Source organism: Carcharodon carcharias, chromosome 5 (assembly GCF_017639515.1).
Source record: "Carcharodon carcharias isolate sCarCar2 chromosome 5, sCarCar2.pri, whole genome shotgun sequence".
NCBI classification, from domain to species: Eukaryota; Metazoa; Chordata; class Chondrichthyes; order Lamniformes; family Lamnidae; genus Carcharodon; species Carcharodon carcharias.
Window position 1 is genome coordinate 52,552,622 of NC_054471.1, and position 25,447 is coordinate 52,578,068.

General features: G+C 40.7%; 1 protein-coding gene across 1 annotated transcript in view; it reads left to right on the forward strand.

Moving 5' to 3' along the window:
• The window catches only part of bves (blood vessel epicardial substance), a 74,351-nt gene extending 49,536 nt beyond the window's left edge, over window positions 1–24,815 (forward strand). The window contains exons 6-10 of the mRNA XM_041187347.1: window positions 7,332–7,519; window positions 9,628–9,736; window positions 13,626–13,793; window positions 19,353–19,494; window positions 23,555–24,815. Coding sequence (XP_041043281.1) covers window positions 7,332–7,519; window positions 9,628–9,736; window positions 13,626–13,793; window positions 19,353–19,494; window positions 23,555–23,670 — 723 coding nt within the window. The 3' untranslated portion in view covers window positions 23,671–24,815. The remainder of the gene's footprint in view (window positions 1–7,331; window positions 7,520–9,627; window positions 9,737–13,625; window positions 13,794–19,352; window positions 19,495–23,554) is intronic.
• The last annotated feature ends 632 nt before the right edge of the window (window positions 24,816–25,447 follow it).

A 25,447-nucleotide genomic window follows, 5' to 3' on the forward strand; every position in this document is an offset into this window, starting at 1 on the left:
TCTTTGACCAACTCCAAATATCTGCCCTTCAATGTGTGCTTGTCATTTTGACCATGCTGAATGACCAGATGCTGTCCTTCAAAGGAGGACAGTCATTTCTTGTTGGAGGAGTTTTTTGTTGCTCCCTCTTGAAAGTGGGAAATAAAAATGTTATTTTTTTTTTAAAAATGATTTACTTCTGTAATTTATAAAATAATGTCTACCACTCAGCAGCATCTGCGGCAGCCAGACAAATATATCTTTGCGGTTTGCATGGGAGCTTTTCTATTTCTATATCTTGGTTTGTACCTGTTCCAGCAGACTCTTTTGCTTTAAAAAAAAATCTTGTCTATTGCATCCGTTTTGATCAGTCTGAGGCATCTCAAGCTGGCTTTACCTTTGCTTCTAATTTCTGGATATCCACTGTTGGAGTTGCTAAATGTACTTTTATTAAAAGGAAGTTCTTGTTCACTTTCACCCAATAATAAAAGGTTATTCCTCTTGCCCTTCTAAATATATCTCTGTTGCTTTACATCAGTACTTGCTAAACTGTTGAAAGCTGCTGTTAACTGTCACATTATACATCACTTTGAAAGTCCTGGCATAATCATTCCACTGGACATCATGGTGTTTTTGCAATGCATATCTGCAACTCTATTCTTGTATAGTTAAACGAAACATCTGTCATTGCCTTCAATATCACTAAAGTCTTAATTGGGGCCTGGCATCATACACTTTTTAGGCTCATTGATGTAGGGATGCTCATAGGAACAGGCATATGTCATTTAACCCCTTGAGCCTGTTCTGCCCTTCAGTGAGATCATGGCTGATCTGTGACCTAACTCCACGTGCCTGCCTTTATACCATTTCTGTTAGATTTCTGTTGATCAAACATACTATCAACAGAAATCCATCAATCCCAGATTTAAAATTAACAATTGACCTAGCATCAACTGCCATTTGCAAAACTTGTACCACCGTTGATAGTGTCTCCTGACATCACTCCTGAAAGCTTTGGCTCAAGGAGAGGTCCTGGAATCTCCAATCAGTAGAAATAGTTTCTCTGATGGAAGGTCATCGATCTGAAACCTTAACTCTGTTTCTCTCCACAGATGCTGCCTGAGCTGCTGAGTTTTTACAGCATTTTTGTTCTTATTTCAGATTTTCAGCATTCACAGTATTTTTGGGGAAATGGTTTCTCTCCTCTTAACCCATCAGTTCCCCTTAATATTTTGAAAACTTAAATCAAATCACCCCTTAACCTTCTGAATTTCAGGAAATCTAACCCTAGTTTGTGTAATCTCTCCTCATAATTTAATCCATGAAGTCCTGGTAAACCTACACGACAGTAGGTGGAATCGTCCCAGATTTGCACTAAGTGCGGTAGCAGGCGGTACCTGCCAGCCGCAATGGAGGCTTCTCACGCTGTATCATCCCAAACCCGCCGTATTAATTATGCGTTGCCGGGAAACACGCCGTTTCCATGGTGGGCAGGCTCTCATTCGCCTGCCATGTCGTCACATCGCCGCTACATTGTGCTTAGTGCCACATTTAAAGTACAGCCATCTGCACACCTCTCAGTGCTTCCAGCCCATGACTGCCACATGGCACCAAAAGGCAGGAAGACTGCAGCCCCCAGGTTTAGTGACACGTCCCTTGAGCGCCTTTTGGACCTTGGAGGCCCGCTGTGATGTCCTCTAGCCCCGCTCTGGCTGCAGCATTACCACTCCGGCTTGATAAGTGATGGCAGTGGTGATCAGTGTCAATACTGTGCAGAAGAGGTTGGCCATCCAGTGCAGAAAGAGGATGAATGATCTCACCCGTGCTGTCAGGGTAAGGCAACTGTCTCATCACTCTAAACTCTCACACTCAAGCCCATCACACGATCACTGGCATCTCACTCACTGCCAGCTCAAGGGACATCACCACTCACTCTTTCACACACCCTCACCTCTTCATCTGGCCTCATCTCCTCTGGAGATTCCCTCCTTAGCCTTCACCATCTTGAAGTCACTTGCACAGATCAACTTATGCCCCCACACAAACCCCTTCCCCAGAATAGCCCCTCACCCTGAAGGCCACTTCTCCCCCTTCCTCAAGCAAGCCCTAGCCCTGCAGCCGTACAAAGACACCCCTTATGGCTGGTCTGGTAGGTAGAGACCTGCCATGAACCCCAACTAAAAGTGTGGTGTGGTGCCGCTTGCGAAGCCTAGCACTGAAGACTGAGAGTGCTGACCAAAGCAAGATAGGCAAACAAACCTCGAAGTCCTGAGTGAACTGCAGCTCGCCAAGAGCACGTCACTTATGTGCAGTTGTGAAAAATGTTGGCATGGTGGGGATAAGTCAGCGGTCTGGCCTTATAATGATATGCAGATGTATTACAATGAGGTTCCCGATGGCAGGAAACATGGCCCGCAATCGACGGGCTGAGCGGGCGATTGCAAACTGGTTTCATGATGTCATGAAACCAATTTTTTTGCATTCTCGCCAATTGTTCGCTCATGCCGCCGAGCACGTCTGTCGCCAGCAGGCAGGGACAATTCCGCCCATTCCCTCTAGGGCCAGTACATCCTTCCTAAGGTGTGGCACCCATAACTGCTCTCAGCATTCCAGATGTGACTTAACCAGTACTTTGTATAGCTGCAGCATGACTTCTATCCCTTTTATACCTAGAGGAATATAATGCAAAGCCAGCATTCCATGAAACCATTGTCAATTGTTGTAAAAACCCATCTGGTTTGCTAATATCCTTTAGGGAAGGAAATCCGCTATCCTAACCCTGGTCTGGCCTACATGTCACTCCAGACCTACTGCAATGTGGTTGACTCTTAAATTCCCCCTGAAATGGCCTAGCAAGCCACTCAATTCTCAAGGGCAATTAGGGATCGCGATAAATGTTGAACTAGCCAGTGACGCCCACATCTCATGAACGATTAAAAAAAAATATCCATTCACCTTTTTGATTTATTTTACATCTGTTCATGTTATTTTAAAAATCTGTGTACCTGGACCCCTAATACACTTTGGACATCACTGTTTGAATCTTTAGAAAGTACTCTGATCTATACTTTGCAAGTCCAAAGTGGATGACCTCACACTTGGCTATATTAAAATCCATTTGCCATTGTTTTGTCCATCTAAATCTATTGCTATCTCTTTGGTATTTAATGCGTTCATCTACATGGCTTAAGATGCTACCCATCTTTGTTTGATCAGAAAACTTGCATATATAGCTCTCTATCTCATAATCTCTATTCCATAACCCTAACAGCACTGTGGGTGTACCTGCACCACATGGACTGCAGAGGTTCAAGAAGGCAGCTCACCACCACCTTTCAAGGGCGATTAGGGATGGGCAATAAATACTGACCTAGCCAGTGAAACTCTTGAATGAATAAAAAAAACTAAGTCATTAATACATACAGCAAATAGCTGAGGCTGCAACACAGATCCCTGTTGGATGCCACAAGTCGCATCAACTAATTAGAGTGCCTACTATTATCCCTAATCTCCTGTCACTCAGCCAATTTCTTAACCAGGTCAATCATTTGCCCTTGCTTCTGAATTTCAGCTTTACCTAACAATCTCTTGTGAAAGACGCTGAAATTCTATTTAAATAACACGTACAATTCCTCATGCACTACTGTAGTCACCTCTTCAAAAAATTCAATCAATTTGGTTAGGCATGACCTACCATTTACAAATCCATGCTGGCGCTCTCTGATCAGCTGAAAATTTTCAAGGTGTTCATCCATTCTACCCTTTATTAAAGGCACTGGTAATTTCCTGACAGCAGATGCTAGGCTCACTGGCCTGTAATTCCCTGGTTTTCCTGTCTTTAAGTAACGGAGTGCCTTGCAATTTTCCAATCTAAAAGAAGGAATCCTGAGTCGAGAGAGCTTTTGAAGATCAAAGTTAGGGTGTCTGCAATGTTCACACCTGTTTTCTTTAATCCCTGACGTGAAAACCATCTGATCCTGGGGATTTGCTTATGCTAATTTTGTTGTGTCCTGTCCGTGATTCAGTATTAGTCTCTTTGGATTTCCAGTGTGCTCACCTCTTCCTCTACTGTACATACTGACGCAAAGTTATTATTCAACATGTTTGCCATTTCCTTATTTTCATTGATATCACCATTGTCATGGGGCCCACATTGTTCTTAACCCACCTTTATTTTCTGACATAATTGTAAGGTTTTTTTCTGTTGATTTCTGTTGATCCCTTGCAGTTTCTTTTCATATTCCCTTTTTGTAGCTCTTACCATCTGTTTTGACATCCTTTGTTATTCTTAGTGTCTCTCCCATTCACCAGGACTAGTGCTATTTTTCACATTCTTGTATGCTTTTTCTTTTTTGGCACAAGGAGCTCTTGCCCTTTAGGGGTATGAACTGGTTCTGTATCACATTTTTTTTGAACATCTCCCACTGATCTTTGTCAGTTTACCTAGCAACAGATTTGCTCAGTTTACTGTCAACAGTCTCTGACTCATCCCTTGAACTTGGTCTTAGCCAAGCCTGTAGTCTTATGCATTTTTCCCTTTCAAACACAACATTGAACTCAATCATATTATGACCATTATTAGAGAAATGGTCATGCAGTGTTAAGCTGTTAAATAAATCTGTCTCAATGCTCATTATTAAATATTTTATGCCCTTGTTACTTCTTGAACATATCGCAGGAAACTATCCTGAACCATCTCTCAATCTATTGCCTATCTGACATGGGTTCATCTGCTTTTTCTAATCCATATGGAAGTTAAAATCTTCTTTTGAAACCATTCTGCTTTTACTACATGCTTGTCTAATCTCTGCATTAATATATTTTGCTGAGTAATGGAAGGCTTTTTACTTCAGGACTCAGTGGCAACATCAAGCACTCCCAGGTCAGATAAAGCACCATTACAGTGGTTCAGTCATATCAGGAGAATACCACTATGGCGTTTTTCCATTTCCCTCACCAACTATGTTTGAGTTTGCTAACATTGTCAATTGGTAGCAAATTAACTTTGTGCCAAATGCCCATGTTCACTGGATTGAGTCTGGCTGGACACCTAGGTGCTTGATAGCTAACAGAGGGCACTATTATCCCTCTAATCTGGGCTAGATTGGAACCCTGGTCAGAAAGATGAAAGGCAAGTGTATGCCCAAGCCCTTTTCTAAGCATACTTCTAAACAGATTATGATGATATGGCCTCCCACCAAAGGTTGGTTCATGACTATCTAGTTTCCTCTCAAATTACTGTTTGTGCTGTAGTTCCTCTATCCCTTTTTTATTGACGCTGATTACCGAGGGCTCTTGTTATCCCTCCCAGTCAATTCCTTCATTTCAATGACTATCTACATGTTTGCAATAATTCCACTCTACATAGCTTTGTTTCTTCATATGATTAGTGCTTCCGCTTCTACCTCTTTGCAGTGACTGGCTTCATCATTACTTGATTTATTTTTTCCTTCCCCCTTCAACTGGGTATTGAAAATTTGGGAATAGAATTTTTGTAGTAGGAGGGAATCCCTTGATCTCAAGATTGGTGGGAAACCAGGTGAAACAACATTTTTGGCTGTTTTTTGTGCCACTTCTCTGGGGTTTCTGCTGAAGTTATTGGCAGAGATTGGAAAACCCATTGGAAGTTACTGCCGTTTGTTTCTTCCAATTCTCTTCCCTTCTCTTGGAAGCCTGACAAACATCTACCATCCCTGATCTTCAGTGGATTCAAATTTAACCCTTCTTCAATTATCAACTGTCTTAATTTATTGACATCGGTGGCTTTTAAGACCCATCTCAAAATTCCTGAATCGGATCTACAAAAAAATATGCTGCTCATAATATCCATTCACTCCCTGTCACATATTTTCTTGTCACACTTTCATTTTGTAGATACTATTGTGGTAATTATTTGTTTTAAGCTCCAGTTACATCATCCTGCATTCTTTTTCCCTTCTACCATTCCACTCCTGAAATAAAAAGTGGCATTTTATGTTATCACCATCAACATCCACCCCCACCCCCCCACCCCCCCCCCCCCCCCCCAAACCCCAAAGGAGAGGGGTGTGGATAAAATCAAGTAGCATGAGAAGGGCACCATGCCCATGGTGTTCCTGCCGCCACTGGAATTTTGGCAGCAGCGGGGGAGGCATTGGATGCCCCCTCCCTGCCCTTGGGCCAAGTGAGGCCCATAAGTAGTCAATTAATGGTCACTTAAAGTAGGTGTCCACACCATGTGGCAAGGCTGTCAGGTACACTCTGTTCCACCCCCTCACCCTCCTGATTCCGCCACCAGCCCCACTCATCTTATTATCCGACAATCGTCATTAGGGATTAACTGCAGTCCCAGCAGTGGCCACTGCTCTCAGTGTCACTGCTGGGACTAGAGACTTGTTGGCCATTTGATTGCCTCTGGGCATCCCGGCTGCGTGAGGTAGGTTCCCCCTGACTTTTAAGCTGGAGGGTGAGGGATCACTGCCTCCACGTGGAATGCCACCCAAAGACTCTTTGCATAGTTTACTCATAATTTTTCACCAGGATTTCTAAGCTGCAGAACTTGTAACTTTCTTCAGCCTTCCATTACTCCTACAATGTCCAGAGTTTTAAAGATTGATGCCATATAATCATTATATCCTTATTTACCTCCCTATGTCTCTTATTATTTCTTATACTACAACTTTGTCAGCTTCTAACACTGAGCTTTTGTCCTTTTATATTATTCATTCAATAAAGGTAAATTAGTGGAATGCTTTTCAATACTTTAAGCAGTAACAATCTAATTTGGCTATTAATAAATCAAAACCTTTGCACTTATGGCCTTTAAAGTACAAGCCTGAGACTATAAACTTATTCCTGCCAGTGCCCATCTTTCCTGGAATAAATATTTGTTTCTTATTTGGACCATAAGTGTGGAGGCCGGAATGACTTCTCAAATTTAAAAGCCCTCAGATGTCCCCATTAGGCACCCCATTACCTAGAGGGAGTTGCTCATGACTTTTAACAAGGAAGCCAAATCTGGTCCTCGGGGGAAAATTCACATCAATATTATACCAACCAGATTTGACAAAGTGTTAACTTCAATCTAGTCAGTAATATTTTTGGGGGTCATGGGAGATAAAGCCTGAGACCTTTTGAATAACAAGGTTTAAAAAGCTTATCAATTTTTTAAAGAGAATTGTACAATGCTTTTACAGCGAATGCCCCTTTATCATTTTAATTCTAAAGAAGAACATATTGTCAGTACTATCAAAAATCATTTTGTGCCCAAATATGCCAAAAAGCCTGAATGTTGTAGTCATATCTAGACTTGTCCACGTGCTGCACTGAAATCAGTAAACTATATTGCAACTAATCATATTATTTTATTCCAGATTAAGCTTGATAAGGAGCTCAAGGTGCTTTACAGGAGAATGTTTGAGCCACTTCATGTCCCTCCAGATTTGTTCCAAAGACTGACTGGACAGTTCTGTAGTATTATGACTCTTAAAAAAGATCAGACCTATGCTGCAGAAGATAAAACGTCTGTTGATGATCGACTGAGTGTCCTGCTAAAGGGAAAGTAAGTCAAAAAAACGTTCTTGTTTTTGTATTTTTAAAAAAACTTGAATTTACATGTTGTTTCATGATATTCTCAGGACATCTCAAGGCACTTTACATTCAATGAACCATGTTTTGAGGTAGTCACTATTGTGTAGACAAGAGCAGCAGCCAGATTCTCAAAGCGAGGTTCTGTAAAAGCATTTGTTCAGTGACATTGGCTGAGGGAGAAATATTAGCCAAGATATGAGCTGTCTGCTCTTCATCAAACCATGATGAGATCTTAAACACCTACCTGAACAGATATACAGTTCAATGTCTCATTCAGAGGATGCCACCTTAAACAGTGCAGTGCTTCCTCACTGGAGTAAAAACAGAAAATGCTGGAAAAGCTCAGCAGGTCTGACAGCATCTGTGGGGAGAGAAACAGAGTTAACGTTTCAAGTCCGTATGACGTCTTCAGAGCTAAAGACAAGTAGAAATCTGATTAAATTTATACTGTTTAAGGGGTGTGGAGCAGGTGAAACTGGATAGAAGGTCAGCGATAGGTGTGGGTTAAGAGGGATTGACAAAGGTGTCATGGACACGAGACAATGAGAGTATTAATGGTAGTGGTAAGGGATAAAGAAGGTGCTGATGGTGGCATAAAGGTAAGAGAGGAGAATGTGTGAATAGCAGAACAAGGGTAAGCAGCGCAGTATTTTGCTTTTACCTCAAGTGTTGGCCGAGATTATGCTGTCAAACTGTGGAACGTGACAGTAATCTTTTGATTAATGGGCAAGAGTGCTGTCAGCTGAACCAAACTGACATTATACTCTGTGTCCAGACCCACCAGGTGATTTTCATCTAGTGCAGTTATTGTAACTATTCTAATTTATTCAGTTTCTGCTGCCAACTGTTCAGGCTGTCCACTTTAGAATGTATATGCAAGTGCAGCAGTGATGTGATAAAAAGGCTTGGAGTATCGTCAACAACAAGGTGCAAGTAGGAATGATCTCAAATATAGAAAGTGTCCCATGGTTCTTCACAGAGAACCTGTTGCAGCTGTAATCATGAATTTAGTTTACCCTTTTCTTCACAGATCTTGTTCCAAACTTGTGCTCGGCAGCAGCCAATGAATTTTTTGCACTTAAAAAAAATACAAGTTCTCCATACTGTGCATGAGAGAGACTGCCCATTTCTCTCATTCTTCAGTGTGTTTCAGGAGTTTTTTCTTCAGTTGTGTCTGCCCTGGCTTTCTGCTGCAAAGTGTAAAGTAACAAGCTGGTATGAAGCCAAAAGTTATAAATAATAGCCACTCCTTTACTAGGATCAGTTTGTGACCTTTCAGCAGTTGGTTGATAAATTCCACACTGCACCATGTGAAATATTCTTCTTGTTTTCTAGTGCCAACTCCAGCACACACAAGCAGTAATGCAGTGAAACCTCTTCACATGTATCTCCAGTTAATGCATCATGCTCATCTCCATAGTAGCAGAAATATGGCAAGTCTGAATATTAGCTCAGGATCACTGTCCAATTGAGGAAGATTGGATTATGAAGTTTGATGTTGTTGAAATATTTACAGTACTTCAGAGGTTTGACTCAACTGAAAATCTTACATTCTGCGACCCATGAGTTTTGCCCCTCTCTGTCAGATACTATCAGAGAGGCCTTCAGCTATAAGGGAGCTAATGAGTGGAAAAACCTGTGGCAGATGAAGTTCATTGTAGGGAAGTGTGAGACATACTTATGTCTGAGAAAGAAAAATCAGAATATTTTCTAAATAAGGGTTATGGAGGAGCAAAGGAATTTGAGCGTTCAGTACACAGATTACTAAAAGTTAGTGGACGGGTACAAAAAGTAATCAAAAGGCTCATGGAATGTTGGTCTTTCTTGCAAGGGTTTGGAATACAAAATTCAGGACCTTGTGCTTCAGTTATATAATGGGGAGAACATTATTTTCAATCCGTATGGTCTCAAATAATTCTCTTGATATGTTATGAACAGGAGCTTCTGCAGAATTATTGATGGACAGAAATCTCATTTTAGGACTCAGATGATTTTTCCTCTGAAACATGATGCGATTACCCTCCTTGGGTATCGATTGTTCTCGTGTGATCTTTCTACAGTAACTTCTTTACTTGACAGGATGAAAGTTTCTTACCGTGGGCACTTTCTGCACAACATTTATCCAACTTCTTTCATCGACTCTCCTGAATTTCGATCAACTCAGATGAACAAAGGAGAAAAATTTCAGGTAGAATTATGAGGAGCGCATTTTACCAGCTTTGGAATGTACATAGACAATGCATGTGAAACCATTGGGCTCGATTTTACCAGCCCTCAACAGATAGGCTAGGAGGCAGGGTGGGTGGAATGGGAAGGGGGGAGCCATAAAATGGGATGCGGAGGCTGCATGTTGCCTTCCTGCTGTTGTGAAATTTTACAGTGGCGGAGAAGATGGAGGATAGCCTTCCTACTTAGTGGCCAATTGAAACACTGGCCTGGCTAATTAAGAGCTTGTCCTGCCACTGCTGGCATCTTGCCAGTGGTGGGTGTGTCCTCCACCGTGGGGAGGCCACTTGGAGACGATGAGGGATCTCCTAATCAGCCACTCCATGGCCCATGGAGAGGCCAACTCAGCAGCAGCGGGTGTCCCAGCAGCAACCATGCCCCCCGCCCCCCTCCCATCATGCCCCTCCTCATCAGGGCTTTCCTGACTAGCTCCCTCAAACTTCAAACTCCGCTTATCTGGTTGGAAAGGTGGCCCGTTCCCATGGCATCCTCTTTGCCAGTGCCACTTAAAAAAAAAAATCATTCATGGGATATGGGCATCGTCCGCTAGGCCAGCATTTATTGCCCATCCTTAATTGCCGTTGAGAAGGTTGTGGTGAGCTGCCTTCTTGAACCGCTGCAGTCCATGTCGTGTAGGTACACCCACAGTGCTGTTAGGGAGGGAGTTCTAGGAATTTGACCCAGTGACAGTGAAGGAACGGTGATATAGTTCCAAGTCAGGATGGTGAGAGGCTTGGAGGAGAACTTGCAGGTTGTGATATTCCCAGGTATCTGCTGCCCTTGTCCTTCTGGACAGTAGTGGTTGTGGGTATGGGAGATGTTGTCTAATGAGCCTTGGTTAGTTCCTGCAGTGCATCTTGTTGATGGTACACACTGCTGCTACTGCATTTTGGTGGTGGAGAGAGTGAATGTGGAAGGAGTGCCAATCAAGTGGGCTGCTTTATCCTGGATGGTGTCAAGCTTCTTGAGTGTTGTGGGATCTGCACTCATCCAGGCAAGTGGGGAGTATTCCATTACAATCCTGACTTGTGCCTTGTAGATGGTGGATAGACTTTGGGGAATCAGGAGGTGAATTACTCGCCTTATGATTCCTAGCTCCTGACCTGCACTTGTAGCCACAGTATTTATATGGCTAGTCAGTTTCTGGTCAATGGTAACCCCCAGGATGTTGGTAGTGGGGGATTCAGCAATAGTAATACCATTGAATATCTAGGAGTGATGGTTAGATTCTCTCTTGTTGGTGATGGTCAGGCGTGATGGTCATTGCCTGACACTTGTGTAACGCGAATGTTACTTATCATTTGTCAGCCCAAACCTGGATATTGTCCGGGTCTTGCTGCATTTGGAAATGGGCTGCTGAGCTGCTGGCTCTCTGATTGGCAGCTCTGTGGGATAACGCCCATCCTTAAAAGGGACAAGAGCCCCAACGGCTGAATAAGGTGGCTAGAAGTCAATACAAATAGTCGAGGCAGGGTTCCCCTTGGCTTTTAGGCTGCCGTTCAGGCACTCACCGTTGTGACAAATTACTGACCATTGTGAATAAGATCATTAGTGAAAATGGGAGTATGTCATTGTTGATGAATGGAGAAGTGGAACTTGTCATTAAAGCGGTTACATTAAACAACAATGCCAACGTACCTTTGCTATGTGCAAACTGTATTTGGGAGTAATGCATGCTTTTTTTACACACTTATTGAATTCCTATTATCTCTTCTTTATCTTTGTTTTTTAGAATACAACATGTTAGTAATACTAATACTAGCTGTCACCCACATCCATGGTTTCCCTAATAAATGTTCTGTTTTAATTTTTAAAATTTCTCTCTCTGTTTTCCCCATTTCTCTTGCTCTTACACCCAACCCTTACTCAACAGAGCAGACATATGTTCACAGGCCTCTGGTGGTCTAACTCTGTTGCTGACAAGTGGCTGACCAAAAACAGCCCTTTCTCCCTTCTCTATGTGGAGCCACTTGGTTCCCATGCAGTCTTGAAGCCCCGGGTGAGGTGGCTTGCCCCATTCTTCGCTTCCTTTGGCCCACCCAGAACGGATGGATAACTCAACCACAGCATAAAAACATCATGGGCTGAGTCTGCCAGCTGGCGTGCAGGGTCAGGCCTGACACGCCGACGTGTGAAATGATGCTCGATGACGTCAGGCGTGTGTCATTTCGATATTTCATTCAGCAGGTGTGGGCAGAGGCGGCTGCGCGCCTGCCAAAATGTCAGCGTCCTGTTAAGGCCATTAAAAAAGTAATTAAACCAGTTAAGAGCGCTGCCCGTCCACCCTTAAGGTTGGCGGGCAGGCAAAGAGCCCAAGCGGCCTTCGCGTTTTTCAGGAAACCTCTTCCACCAGTGGGATGAGGTTTCCTGAAGCTTTTATAAAAGAAAGAAATAAATTTTCCGAACTTCACAAACATGTCGCAGCTCATTTGACACTGTCACACGAGGGGACACGTTTAAATAAATTTCTACTTTATTTATTCAAAAGTTTTCTAATCCATTCAACCTCCCTGAAGCTCGGACATTGCTGCTCTCTTTTGCGCAAAAGAGCGCAGGCCCCGACTCTCCCTTCTCCTCCACTTCCCCGCCTCGCCTGCATAGGTAGCACTGAGTGCTACTGGCCTCGCGTTACGCTGGGTGGGCCTTAATTGGCGCTCCCATGCAAAATGGCGGCGTGCAGCCTATCGCGGACAGTGATCGGCTCTTCACCCGCTCCCATCCGTCATAGGAAAAATTCTCCCCCATGTCTGTTGAGCTATAAATTGATTAATTTCTAGTCCTCTGGGGATCACTGAAACTATAATGTGTTCAGTGTCTGATTCGCTTTTGTAGTTTGAAGTGCAATTCGAGAATACTGGAAGCAGAGAGATGTGTCCTATTTTGATTTGTGGATATTCAGTATCAGTTTACAGGATTCAGATTTTTAATACTAGGAATTCACAGAAATAAGAGCTTTGTTCCCACATTGGATGTGTGCTGTCTTGTCTGATTCATTCCCCTCGATCTAGTCTCTGTGCTTTCATGGTGAAATATACATCCATTTTAGAGGATCAGTGCTGGTCTTTCCCCATCCCTTTTAAGGAATATAAACATTTTGAGTAAGCTTAACCCAGTTCTTTCATAGTTACAAAATGGATATTTTCTGTTTTGTAACTTGGATCTGTATACCTTAGTTTTGACATTCTGAAGTTAAATTACAAAAATTCTTAACTTTGTGTTAGGGTAACATATTGCATTCATCCTTAAAGAACTGGTTACCGACATCTGTCAGATTGTTTTTAATTCGGACTGTTATGTTGCATGCACCTCTTCCTGAAGAGGGAACCAAACAACCTGATCCCAGGGCTCAGCTACTTTGAAATTGGATGCTAGGCGGAAAGGGAGAGCAGGCTTTGGTGATTTATCAGTTTTTTTCCTTTGTGTTCCTGTGGAGGTGAACCTGGTCTCTACCTGACATCTCCCACAGCGAAGCAGATGTGGTTGGTAATTGTGCACACAGGAAATCAAGCAGAACATCATGCTGGGCCACTCCATGGTACATCCCGGTGTAGAATTTTGAGCTGCTGGTTGGGTCACATGGTGTCTTTATAGTTTTAGAGGAACAGAAATCTGATCACCTTCTCTGCCCCTGGGATTTCCTTACAGACTGAGTTGAAGGTATAATAAGCTTTAAACAATCATTAGTGGAGAAGTGGCCAAGAGTCCCTCATGGTTGGTAGATTCAATTAATACCATCCGCTGGGACTGAAGCCATGTGCGTTTAGCATTTTTACTTGAGATCAAGGTAGTTTTTACACTTTGCAGTGCCTTGCACAGCTATGATGCCTCACAATAATATCCTCTCTCTTCAGGTAACCATTGTGGCTGAAGATAACTGCAAGTTTTTGTGCTGGTCCAGAGAGAGGCTAACTTTCTTCCTGGAGACTGAATCATTTCTTCATGAAGTGTTTAAGTATCTAATTGGCAAAGATATCACGAACAAGCTGTATTCTTTGAATGACCCAACACTAAGTGACAAAGTAGGTATTAGACTTGCTGAAGTTTAATATTATATAAATTTCCTAAGAGAATTGGGAATTTGAAACATTAAAATTGTCCAGTTGTAAAATATTTTGCATGAAGAATATGTATTGAGAATAAAACTTCTTTAGAGCAGCCATTTAAAAATATATTTCAATATATGCACTTATTAATTGATCTCCCAGGTGTTGCACATAATGAGCCATTATTAAGTTTAAGTATGAAAATAAACTTGTGTACAATATATAGAACATATAATGAACAGGCTGTGATGTGATTAAAAAGAAAATTAAGTGGGCTTTATTGTGTGATTGTTTTTGACCATTTTGTTTTTGGTTTCCATTTTTTTTTAAACCTCTATCTCTTTCGAAGTAGCAAATCATACTTGGGTTTGGTCATGTCGGTGCCAGATCTTGTCTGACACTCAACTATTCTTCATGTGTGAGTCTAAATATTAAGTAGTAGCCGATTCTACCATACCAGAGCCAGTTCCTGTTCTCACCCAATGTCCACATATTCCACCATGGATCAATGGGTAGCAATTGGGAATAGGAATCCTGGCTGATTTTTTTTTTTTCCCCTGCCTAAACTTGGGTTGTCATAACACTCAAATACTATGCTGGCTGAGTAATCAGCATAAACCATAGACCGAATGTGGAACCCATTGGACCTTGTGGGTTGGTCCTGCATTGGGTGGTTCATGAACCAATTGAGGAGCTCTATTAACCTAACCCAGACTTTTTATCAGCCCTTTTGTTGAAGTGTACCTGCAATATATTGTCACTGATTATCTTCTAACTAAAGACTTCATGTTATGTACACAAAATGCATCAGGAAGATAATTCACAAAATGGACCCTTTTCAAGTCCAACAACATTAAATGCAAACACAACTTCACAGCACTTAGAATACAGTGCAGATGATGAGCTTCTATGGAGGTATGATCAGGAAAATGTTTGCATTTAAGGTTTTAATGTTTGACTAACCCATGTAGACACTGCAACCTGAGAGGACAGAGTTAAGCAAATCAAACAGTCTGAGTACAATTCTGCAGGACAATAAACTGTTAGAACACAACTTTTAAAAATGTGTCCAGGACATTCATTAATGAGGCCGACTAAACATTTCAACAGACAAATAATCCTTCAAAGAAAATGATTCACCAAGTGCAATATTTCTGTCTAATTTGCCTTGTAGACAATATATTATGTTTCATTAGAGTGCAGTTGCTGTTGTGTTGTTTTTGTAGTTGCTTATTGTGATCTCCAGATGTTTTGCACATGCAAACCCGATGAACACTTGGCTATTTAATGACATAATATCACCCATGCATTTCATTTGTGCAGAATGTTTAGGAGCTATTTGAAAGGTTCAAGTAACCCATAACCTTTTTAAAAAAAAAAGGTTTAAGGATGTTAGATGAGCATTAAGAATAAATTTTAAGCCTTGAATACCTCTGTGCTATTTCAATTACAAGTAGTGCCAAATTGGCATGGAAGTCAGTGCATTTTTAAAATTCACTTGCGGGATTATTTTATTCATTTACGGGATTGGGCGTCATTGGCTAGACCAGTATTTATTGCCCATCACTAGTTGCCCTTGAGAAGGTGGTGGTGAGGTGCTTTCTTGAACCACTGCAATCCCTATGGCGTAGCTACACTCAAGATGCTGTAAGGGAGGGAGTTCCAGGATTTTGCCCCAGTGACAGTGAACGGTGATATATTTCTAAGTCAGGATGGTGGGCGGCTTGGAGGAGAACTTCTAGGTGGTGTTTCCATATATGTGCTGCCCTTGTCCTCCTTGTCCTGGGCTTAGTAGGTACAGCCTAAGGAGCCTTCAGTTCCTGCAGTGCATCTTGCAGATGGTACACACTGCCTCTGTATTTCGGTGGTGGAGGGAGCGAATGTTTGTGGAAAGGGTGCCAATCAAGCGGGCTGCTTTGTCATGGATGGTGTCAAGTCTCTTGAGTGTTGTTGGAACCGCACTCATCCAGACAAGTGGAGAGTATTCCATCACAATCCTGACTTGTGTCATGCAGATGGTAGACAGGCTTTTTGGAGTCAGGAGGTGAGTTACTCACTGTAGGATTCCTAGCCCCTGATCTGCTCTTGTAGCCACAGTGTTTATATGACTAGTCCAGTTCAGTTTCTGATCAGTGGTAACCCCCAGAATGTTGATAGTGAGGTATTCAGTGATGGTAATGTCATTGAATGTCATGGGGTGATGGTTAGATTCTCTCTTGTTTGAGATGGTCATTGCCTGGCACTTGTGTGGCGTGAATGGTACTTGCCACATGTCAACCCAAGCCTGGATATTGTCCAGGTCTTGCTGAATTTGGACATGGACTGCTTCAGTGTCTGAGGAGTCACGAATAGTGTTGAACGTTGTGCAATCATCAGCAAACATCCCCAATTCTGACCTTATGATGGAAGGAAGGTCATTGATGAAGCAACTGAAGGTGGTTGGGCCTAGGACACTACCCTGAGGAGCTCCTGCAGTGATATCCGGGAGCTGATATGATTGACCTCCAACAACCACAACCATCTTCCTTTGTGCTCGGTATGACTCCAACCAGTGGAGAGTTTTCCCACTGATTCCCATTGACTCTAGTTTTGCAAGAGCTCCACACTAGGTCAAACGCAGCCTTGATGTCAAGGGCAGACACTCTCACCCCACCATCATAAATAGAGAATCCAGCTACCATTGATGGGAAAGATGTTGTTCAATTATTTTACAGTGTTGATTTGTAAAGGAAGTAAGCTGCATGTAATGACATCTGTGCCTGTATCTCAGTAATGAATGAAGATTAAGTTAGACTGACAAGGCTTTGTTTCTTGTTGAAATGGAATTGGCCAAATATAATGAGAAACTTCAAAATATTGCAAGCTGACCTTCATTACCTGTTCCTGCCCAGATGTTTTTCTATTTGTGTAATCTCTTGCATAATTAACAAGCAAGTCTTGAATGAGCAAATTTGTTATCTGGCTGTGTCCTTCATTCTGCAATCAGTTGGTAAAACTGAGCAAAGAAACTGTGTCTGGATTCAGTTAAATCACAGTTAGTTTTGTAGCAGTCCGATCAGAGTAGTGGAAATGTAAGTCCTAAACCTCTATGAAGCAAAGTTAATAATCCTGCAATAGTTATTCTGGATTTGCCAGCCCAAAGATCAACGGAAAAGCTACAATGGCTAAGAACATTACATAAAATTCAAGGGGAGGAAGTGTTTTTCTTTTAATCCATGTGTTCTTCCACCCCCACCCACATATTGCTATATTGCTGACACCATTACTAAGCCATACAGACCACAGGGTCTCCGGTTTGATCCTGATCATGGTTTGTGTTAAATTACTCAGTCACCTAAGGGCAGCAGAGTAATGTAATTGGCCTGAGTCCCTGGGCTTGAGAGTGGAAAAACAGATTCCCAGTTGTGATCACTGTTTATGTGTGTCTGCATACGTTAGACAATGGCAGGAAATGGATGGCTGTGATGCCCTTTTGGTGGAATAGTCTGTTGACTATGACTCACACATGGAGAATGGAAAGTTGATGATTCGGGAGATGGTGGCATTGCGGCAACATCACTGGACTAGTAATCCAGAGGCCCAGGCTAATGCTCTTGGAACATGGGTCCAAATCCCACCATGGCAGCTGGTGAAATTTAAATTCAATTAATAAAATATTAATTTTGAATATAAAGCTAGTCTCAGTAATGGTGACCATGACAACCGTCATTGAATGTTGTAAAAACCTATCTGGTTCACTAATGACCTTGAGGGAAGGAAATCTGCTGTCCTTACCTGGTCTAGCCTACATGTGACTCTAGACCCATAGCAATGTGGTTGACTCTTAACTGGCCCCTGGCAAATCACTCAATTCCAGGGCAATTAATGATGAGCAATAAATTGTGGCCTTGCCGTTGACACCCGCATCCTATGAAAGAATAGAGAAAAAAACAATTGTCACTGACTTGAGGTGAAAGGGAGGGAGGGAGCCAATGGAGACCAAGTTACTGAATGAAGTGACTGTTTAAAGACCATGAAAATGTAAAGGCTGAGGGCAGTAATAGCATGCTCCAATGCATATTTTAAAATTGTGACATGATCTTTTTCTTCGTCTATTCTGTTATAAATCAATACTGAGTTTAGTTCAGAAGTTGTGGCCCAGAATTTCCTCAGACCAGCTCTTGTTCTGCCATGTAACTGTGGGAAGTGTAATGGAAATCCCGTTTACATATTACTGTCACACTTTAGGAAAAGTTATATTTCCAATAAAGTATACGCCTGCAGCCTTGTTTAATGCACAATTACTGATTTAACATGTTTATTCACTGAATATTATGTATTTTGGACCCCTAACCTTCCCCCCCCCCCATCCTCTCTTCCCCAAATGTTGTTATTTTAAAGGAATGCTTCAATCCATACTTTGAGATTTAAATTGGACTTTCTAGTAACAGACGAGTCTGCCGAGCCCTCTGGAAGGTTAGTTCCCTTATTGTAAAGCACAGCAAAGGTAGATCATAGTACATGTTGCCACTGATCTTAACATGCCTCATTTGAATATTGTATTCTGAGAATGGATGTAAAATATTCCCTATTATGTTATCCAATAACAATTTAGAGGGAGATGGGTTCAAGTAAGCCAAACTTGGTGCAAGTATCCAGTTCAGACTTAATGCGTGTTACAAGGGATTTTTTTCCCCCAAACAAAGCAGAAAGCTAAACAGAGGAGGACTTTGCAGACAATCTATCTATTACCAGGCGCACTTAATCAAATATTAAAAAAATCCTTATCAACACATAACCTTGGACACATAACCTAACTTGTATACATTATTTAACAATGAAACCAGATAAATCATTTTCCTAAATAAGGTGGGAAGTGCACCACTTAATGGTGAAATCTAACATCTACATTTGAACTGGAATTGATGATGGTGCTTTCTGTACTTGAATTTTGTCATGGAAAGGAGAACTGAATCAGCAGGGGCTCAGCTATTGCTGGTCATGGGGAATTGTTGAACAGCCCAATGCATCTCCATGGAAGGAGTGTCTTTTTGTGAACTGCTGCCTTGTAGCTCAGAGCTTTTAGTAGGGAGCTATCTCAGATATTTACCCTCAACAGAGAGGCCACCTAAGTCACCCTCCTCTACCAAGAATCTGAAATTGGCCCTGATTTCCAGTTTCCAAGAATGGTTCTCTCAATTACAAGATCAGAATGGGATAAACTAACTTTGTTTCAGGGATCTAATATTCTTTTTACTGGAGGTTATATTAAAATAATTACTATTTCAGGGCTACTCACAGTCCAAAAATATATATAGCAGGGCGGGTAATCCTAGTTCAAAGTTGAAAATATTGTCTTGAGTGGCGCTTATGTGGTACTTCCTTTCTATTTAAGATAGGCCAAATTCCATAATAGCAACTGTCCCAGAAAAAGTGAGTGCTGAGTAAGGTTCCTTGAAAAAGATTAATGTGTAGGCATTCAATAGCAAGTGATTCATATTGAGAAGCAATGTTCTGTTTATCTTATCTCTGAAACTCAAGTTTCCTTTTTTACAGGATGCCAAAAAGCTTGAGCGACAGCCAAGTTTATGTTCCCAGCTTTCAATGATGAAAATGAGAAACAGTATGACCAGCACAAGCGATACAGAAGATGGACTATCACATTTTCTACATGGAGGTTCCACTGCTTCGTCAATCCGTGAGCATCAAATAAATGGCGCTTTTCTTCCACTTTCTTGCATGTATTAAGAAATTGTGACTTTCAGCATACAGTCAAGCACCGTCAAACTAACTGCTCAGAAGTATGAATCAGGCTTAACCAGGAGGTTTGCGTAATTCAAACAAAACTAACTCATAGTCATCAAACAGGGCTTTCCTCAACTATGTCTTCTGCCAATACATCCTAAATATATCCTAAATTCCTTAAGGTGATACCTTAACATTCTCTATAAAAGGAATTTAACGGAAACCACAGTCCTTAAAGCTGTAATCACTATTGATACATGTTCCTCTCACAGTCCAGCTCATATTCCATTCCCCCACAAACTAATACTCCATGCTTACCAAATAATTATATCCTATATCCAGTTATGTTTCTTGTAGGCCATAGCCATACACACTTCAGATTGACTCTGATGTCTAACCAAGAAACACTTTTGACACTTTTTAAGGATACAAGAAAGCATTGGGAATTAAAATGTCTTTCAGTTCACCAAACCCACCCTTTTCGCAGATTATATCAAATGATCTGTGTCTCAAACTCCTAACCTGCCCATTAACTCTTCTGAGGAAAGTTTTAAACTTTAAAGTTTTAAAGTTTCTTCTTGTCACTTAAACAAAGAAAAACTACGGAATATTTTTATATATTTCCTACCTGATAACAAATAAACTTTACTTTTCTTGGACTAGAATAGTAAAATCTGGTGTAAAACTTTCAAAGCAGATTCATCCTTTTTGAAGCGACCCAGCAGACTAACCTCAGTTGGTTCTATATCTGACCTAATTCTGCACCCAACTGTATGAATTCAAGGTTGTGACGGTAGCTGTGTGCTCCCCTGTGTGCCTGTGGATTTTTTGTGCCTGACGTTAACATTTTGTGTTGTTTTCATTTTGTAAAAAGGAACTAACCTGCAAGACTGCTCTAATTTGTCTGAAAGGAGTCAACTACTGCATTTTGTTCATGCTTGGTCCGATTGCAACTAACTACATGGTCCCAGGTACTGGAAGAGAAAAGTCAGTACGTTATTATAAACCCAAAGTTATTTTTTTCTTAACTATGGAGAAATCCAGATTAAATTACTCGGCCTTCAAAGGAAAATTAATTTATCAAAGTTGTTGTGATGACTCAGGTTAACTAGAACATAGTTGAGCAATATCGTATCAGAATATTGTAGGTTGAAGCACTGCTCCAGGATTTGGACACGTAATCTAGATTAAAATTTTAGTACAGTATTCATGGAATTCTGTATTGTCAGAAATGGTGTTTTTTTTTAAGTAAATGCTGCTACTTGAGGAAGAACAGGATGATATTGTGGTGTGTACACAGTAATAGAACATATTGTCCCTTTACTGACCACAGTTTCAAGCCTATACTTGCATTAGAAGGGTTACAGTTGTAACAAATTTGATATGGTAATAGTGCGAGATTTAACGTATTTAGCCTAAATTGTAGCTCTCAGTTGTAAAGTCATTTGGCCATTGGCTGCTTTTCTGTATTTTCCCTACAACATATCTTGTTGTGACCTTTCTCGAGTTATAAGGTAGCCTCCTGTTCCGATGGTGGAATCTTAACCAGATTTCAGTGCCTAGCTGTTGTTTTCTGATGGTTTTGTAGCGATGTCTAAATTGCAAAATTCTGTTCTGCAGTGATACAGGCGGAATAACTAAGGCCATTAACTCTTAATGACTCATTGCATAAATGTTCCTTGCCATTTGCTACTGAGCCGTATAGTCCAGAAAAATCCCAAATTGATGCATGGTTTGAGTCATTTCCATGCAAATGCTGCAGTTGCCCCCTTAGCCTTTGGGAGAGGAATGGGTAAAAGAAGAAAACCATCCCACACTGTCACAGTAGCAGTGACAGATACATGTAGGTTAGCAAACACGCATTTTAGCATGAGCCTGAAAAAACCTTGTGTGACATTTAAGAGTTGTCGATCTGATGTAATTATTGGCCAGGGATATTTGTTGTGTGACTAGCGGTGAACATCCAGATTGTTTTGAAAATTTACAATTAATATCTATAATTTGGATGGTTTAAAACGGTTTCTGTTTCTTGGGCCAAAAGAAGCATACACCTTTTTGTTCCTTCCAACAACAAAACACAAGATACCCTGATGAGCATAAACACTGACTGTTTATTGCTTGCATACAACTGCTTGATTCTGCATACGGGCAGAATGGGAACAGCTGGAAAAATGGAACCCTCCATGTACGATAAGATGGTTCTTAAGATGGTAACAAACCACATTGAATTTGGTATCACCAAATCTTCCTTGCTGGTTGCTCTTTCAACTTCATTAAGATGAGTAAAAATATAGATTTCTTGTATCATTTTCAAAAAAACATTTGTCCATCTCTAGCATTTGAGCATTGTGCACATAACTACATTTTGTGTATCCTTTCAATCTGCACAAATGCTGCTGTACCAGTGTTAATATCCTAACGTAAGAATATAACATTGGCTGGTATTAACCACGTATATTTAAATAAAACAAAGCTCACTAATGGAAAACTTTTTCTTTGTTTCCCAAGTTTTCAGGTAAACTGTGCATGATTTTTGATAACTTTGAACAGTAATTTACTCGAGTTTTCAAAGAGATGCAGCTGATTATAAGTTGAAAATGGTTGATATTGAAGGATGGATAAAACAAATGTATAGCTAAAAGATGTCTTATAGTTTTAATAGGCCTATGGGGCTGGGCAAGAAGTAGTTTCTAAGGAGGGATAGACAAACTTTATCATCACTTTCTGCAAATACATTCTTAGCACTGTTTAGTTTTATGTTATGTTTTAATTTACAAGACCTTTTATTTTCAACATAACATCTTCAGTTTTATTTCAATAAGGAAATTTTAACAAGAATAGTTTCTTAGGATTTGCTCGGTAAATTAACTTGCATGCTGTTTGATGTGATTATTGTAATTAATTATTATGCTGAGAGCAAGCTAATTAAGTGATTTTCCAAAAAATATGCAATTGAGAATCAGTGCAAAATTGAAATAGCGAGTAAATCAGAACAAATACAGTTATAAGCAACCATATAAATTAACACTCATTTATTATTGGTCGACTTTTGAAATTTAGATAGGAATACAGCGGGCAATAATTTTGTGGCAGGCATCTAATGGCATCTGCCATTAGTTCAACTTGCCAATACACGTACAGGTTTTTAAATTTTTTACATGGCAAGTTGCTGAAAGCATGATCTTTGCAGTGAGAATGACAGGGTATCTGAGACCTGAGTAAACAGGACAAGTAACTGTGCATGTCTTTAACCACCAAATTGAAAGATTGTGAAATGAACAGCCCAAGGATAGAGATGGAAATATAAATTAGTGTTAGAATTCAATGCCTTATCTGATGCAGAAAGAGAAAGATTGGATTAAGAAAGTGAGGGGGAGAAAAGAGAAAAAAATTGAATTTGACATTTTATAAACTCCAAGAATAATTAAAACCTGAAGGCATGAGACTCCACACTTGTCAAAGTTAATTTTCAATGCCAACAAAATTGACTGGCAGTAATTTGCAACTATTACACTGTTAAAAGGGAACTCAAATGGACAACACCTCACTTTCTGTGGTGCATTTAGCTTGAATCTACTGTGCAAATAACAACTTCATATTGTTCAATGCATTTCAATAGTAAGCTAAACAGCAAATTGCTATCTTTGCAAAGATATGGCAGAGCAGCACATCTCATTGAATCTTACAACACAGGAAACCATTTGGCCTGACATGCCTGTGCTGCTGCTTTAAAAGAGCAATCCAGGCAGTAACTTTGGATTTCCAAGTTTAATTGGACATTTTCCCTCACCTGAAGTTACTGTAGCATTTGCACACAAACCTTGCCATTACATTGTCAATAAACTATGGAGGGCATTAGTTTCTATTTTGTTTAGAGCTTCCATCTCAAAAATAAGCTAATTAAGTTTGTAATAAAGAAAGACTTTATGCATTATTGACAATTAACTTGGATGCAAACAACTTTGATTGCAGAGATTTTTATTTTTGTTTCTGTTTTCTTTTAAATACAACAGAGAGGTCCCCATATACTAGGACTTCAGGGAAAATGAAACCCATTGAGGAGACTATTGAGGATGATGTCTTTGAACCACCTTCACCAGTTGCCCAGTTGGCCCCCAACTGGTCCTGAGCAAACAAAATGGAATGTTCCTAGCAGAGAAGAGCTCTTGTCTGCTGGAAAGTACAAGCATCTTACAAATAAGTCCTGTTGCTTTTAACCACTGAACCACCATTACACAGCCAGCTGTGGCAACTGTATAAAGTACACAGAGGTCCAGGATTTGGCATGTGTTCATATGCTTTATCACTCTGTCACTTTTCTGTTCCTTTCCTAATTTTGTTATGGACTGTGAAGTGTGAAACAATGCACCACAATTCACATTTTTGTTCAAAATGTGTAATTTTATTAAAGGTAAAAGCAGGTTAGTTCCACCCCACTTATGTTTTAGTAAAAAATTTAATGATTAGAATTGCTGGGCAAGGATCAGTGGGAGAGCTGTTGCTTCCATTTTAAAATGAGTTTTTAAAATTAAGATTTGGTTAAATGCCTGTGCTTATATTCAAGTCAAGTTGGAAGTTATTTGTTAAGATTCATCTTCTGCTTCTTGGAGAGTACGAGCCACTAAAAATCACCTGACCTAGAAAAGAGCTGACTGTCATGGGCCCCTTGATGCACTGAATAAGGGCACAGTGATGCTGAACAATGACAAGATATTCAATGACAAGCTAGATTCCCTTCAGCGCTATCTTCTCTCACTCACCCTTTTAGTCATAAAATAATGGGTTCTCCTTATTATTACTGGTCATCTAAAAAAATATATCCAGGCCCATTTTACTTGAATGCATTCAGCTGGTGTTTTTTTTTTGTGAAGAGAGTGGTGGGGTTGCTATGAGTTTTCTGGAGTACCAGGGGGCAAGTGTTATAACAGAATTTGGAGGCACACTCACATATAAATCTGTCAACAATGAATTGACATCCTTCAAAACCTCAGTGCACCCAGGACAAATTACGTACCTAAGAGTGTCAAAATTATAAATTTAAAAATGATCACAGGAAAATAAAAGTAATAGTAGTGAAAAGTGATTTGTAGAGCTTGAAAGAGATGGTGACTGTTGGGCTGAATTCAGCATTATACAAGAGCAGGACATATAAGAGAGCAGACTGCCATAAGAAACTGGAAAGGGATATAGGGAAGGAACACTGATATATTTCCAAGTCAGGACAGTGAGTGACTTGGAGGGGAACTTCCAGGTGGCGGTGTACCCATGTATCTGCTACCCTTATCCTTCTAGATGATAGCGGTTGTGGGTTTGGAAGGTACTGCCTAAGAAGCATCGGTGAGTTTCTGCAGTGCAACCTCTGGATGGTGCACACTGCTGCCATTGTTCATTGGTGGTGGAAGGAATGAATGTTTGTGGATGGGGTGCCAATCAAGCGGGCTGCTTTGTCTTGGATGGTGTCAAGCTTCTTGAGTGCTGTTGGAGCTGCACTCATCCAGGCAAGTGGAGAGTATTCCATCGCACTCCTGACTTGTACCTTGTAGATTGTGGACAGACTTTGGGGAGTCAGGAGGTGAGTTATTCATCGCAAGATTCCTAGCCTCTGACCTTGTCTTGTAACCACAGTATTTATATGGCTAGTCCAGTTCAGTTTCTGGTCAATGGTAACCCCAAGTTTGCATATTGAAGAAGGGTAACAGAATCTTACCTGGTGACTACATTAACTTGATCATAAAATTAATCAAATAACTAACTAGAAACAAAGCACTTGCATGAACATAGCCTAATAAACTAAGGGCACCATGACTTTTAAAGAGGTAAATCTTGCCTAACAACCTCTTGTTTGTTAAAGATGGGCCATCAAAATGTAACAAATGAAAATCATAGGTATACTGTGTTTTCCTTTA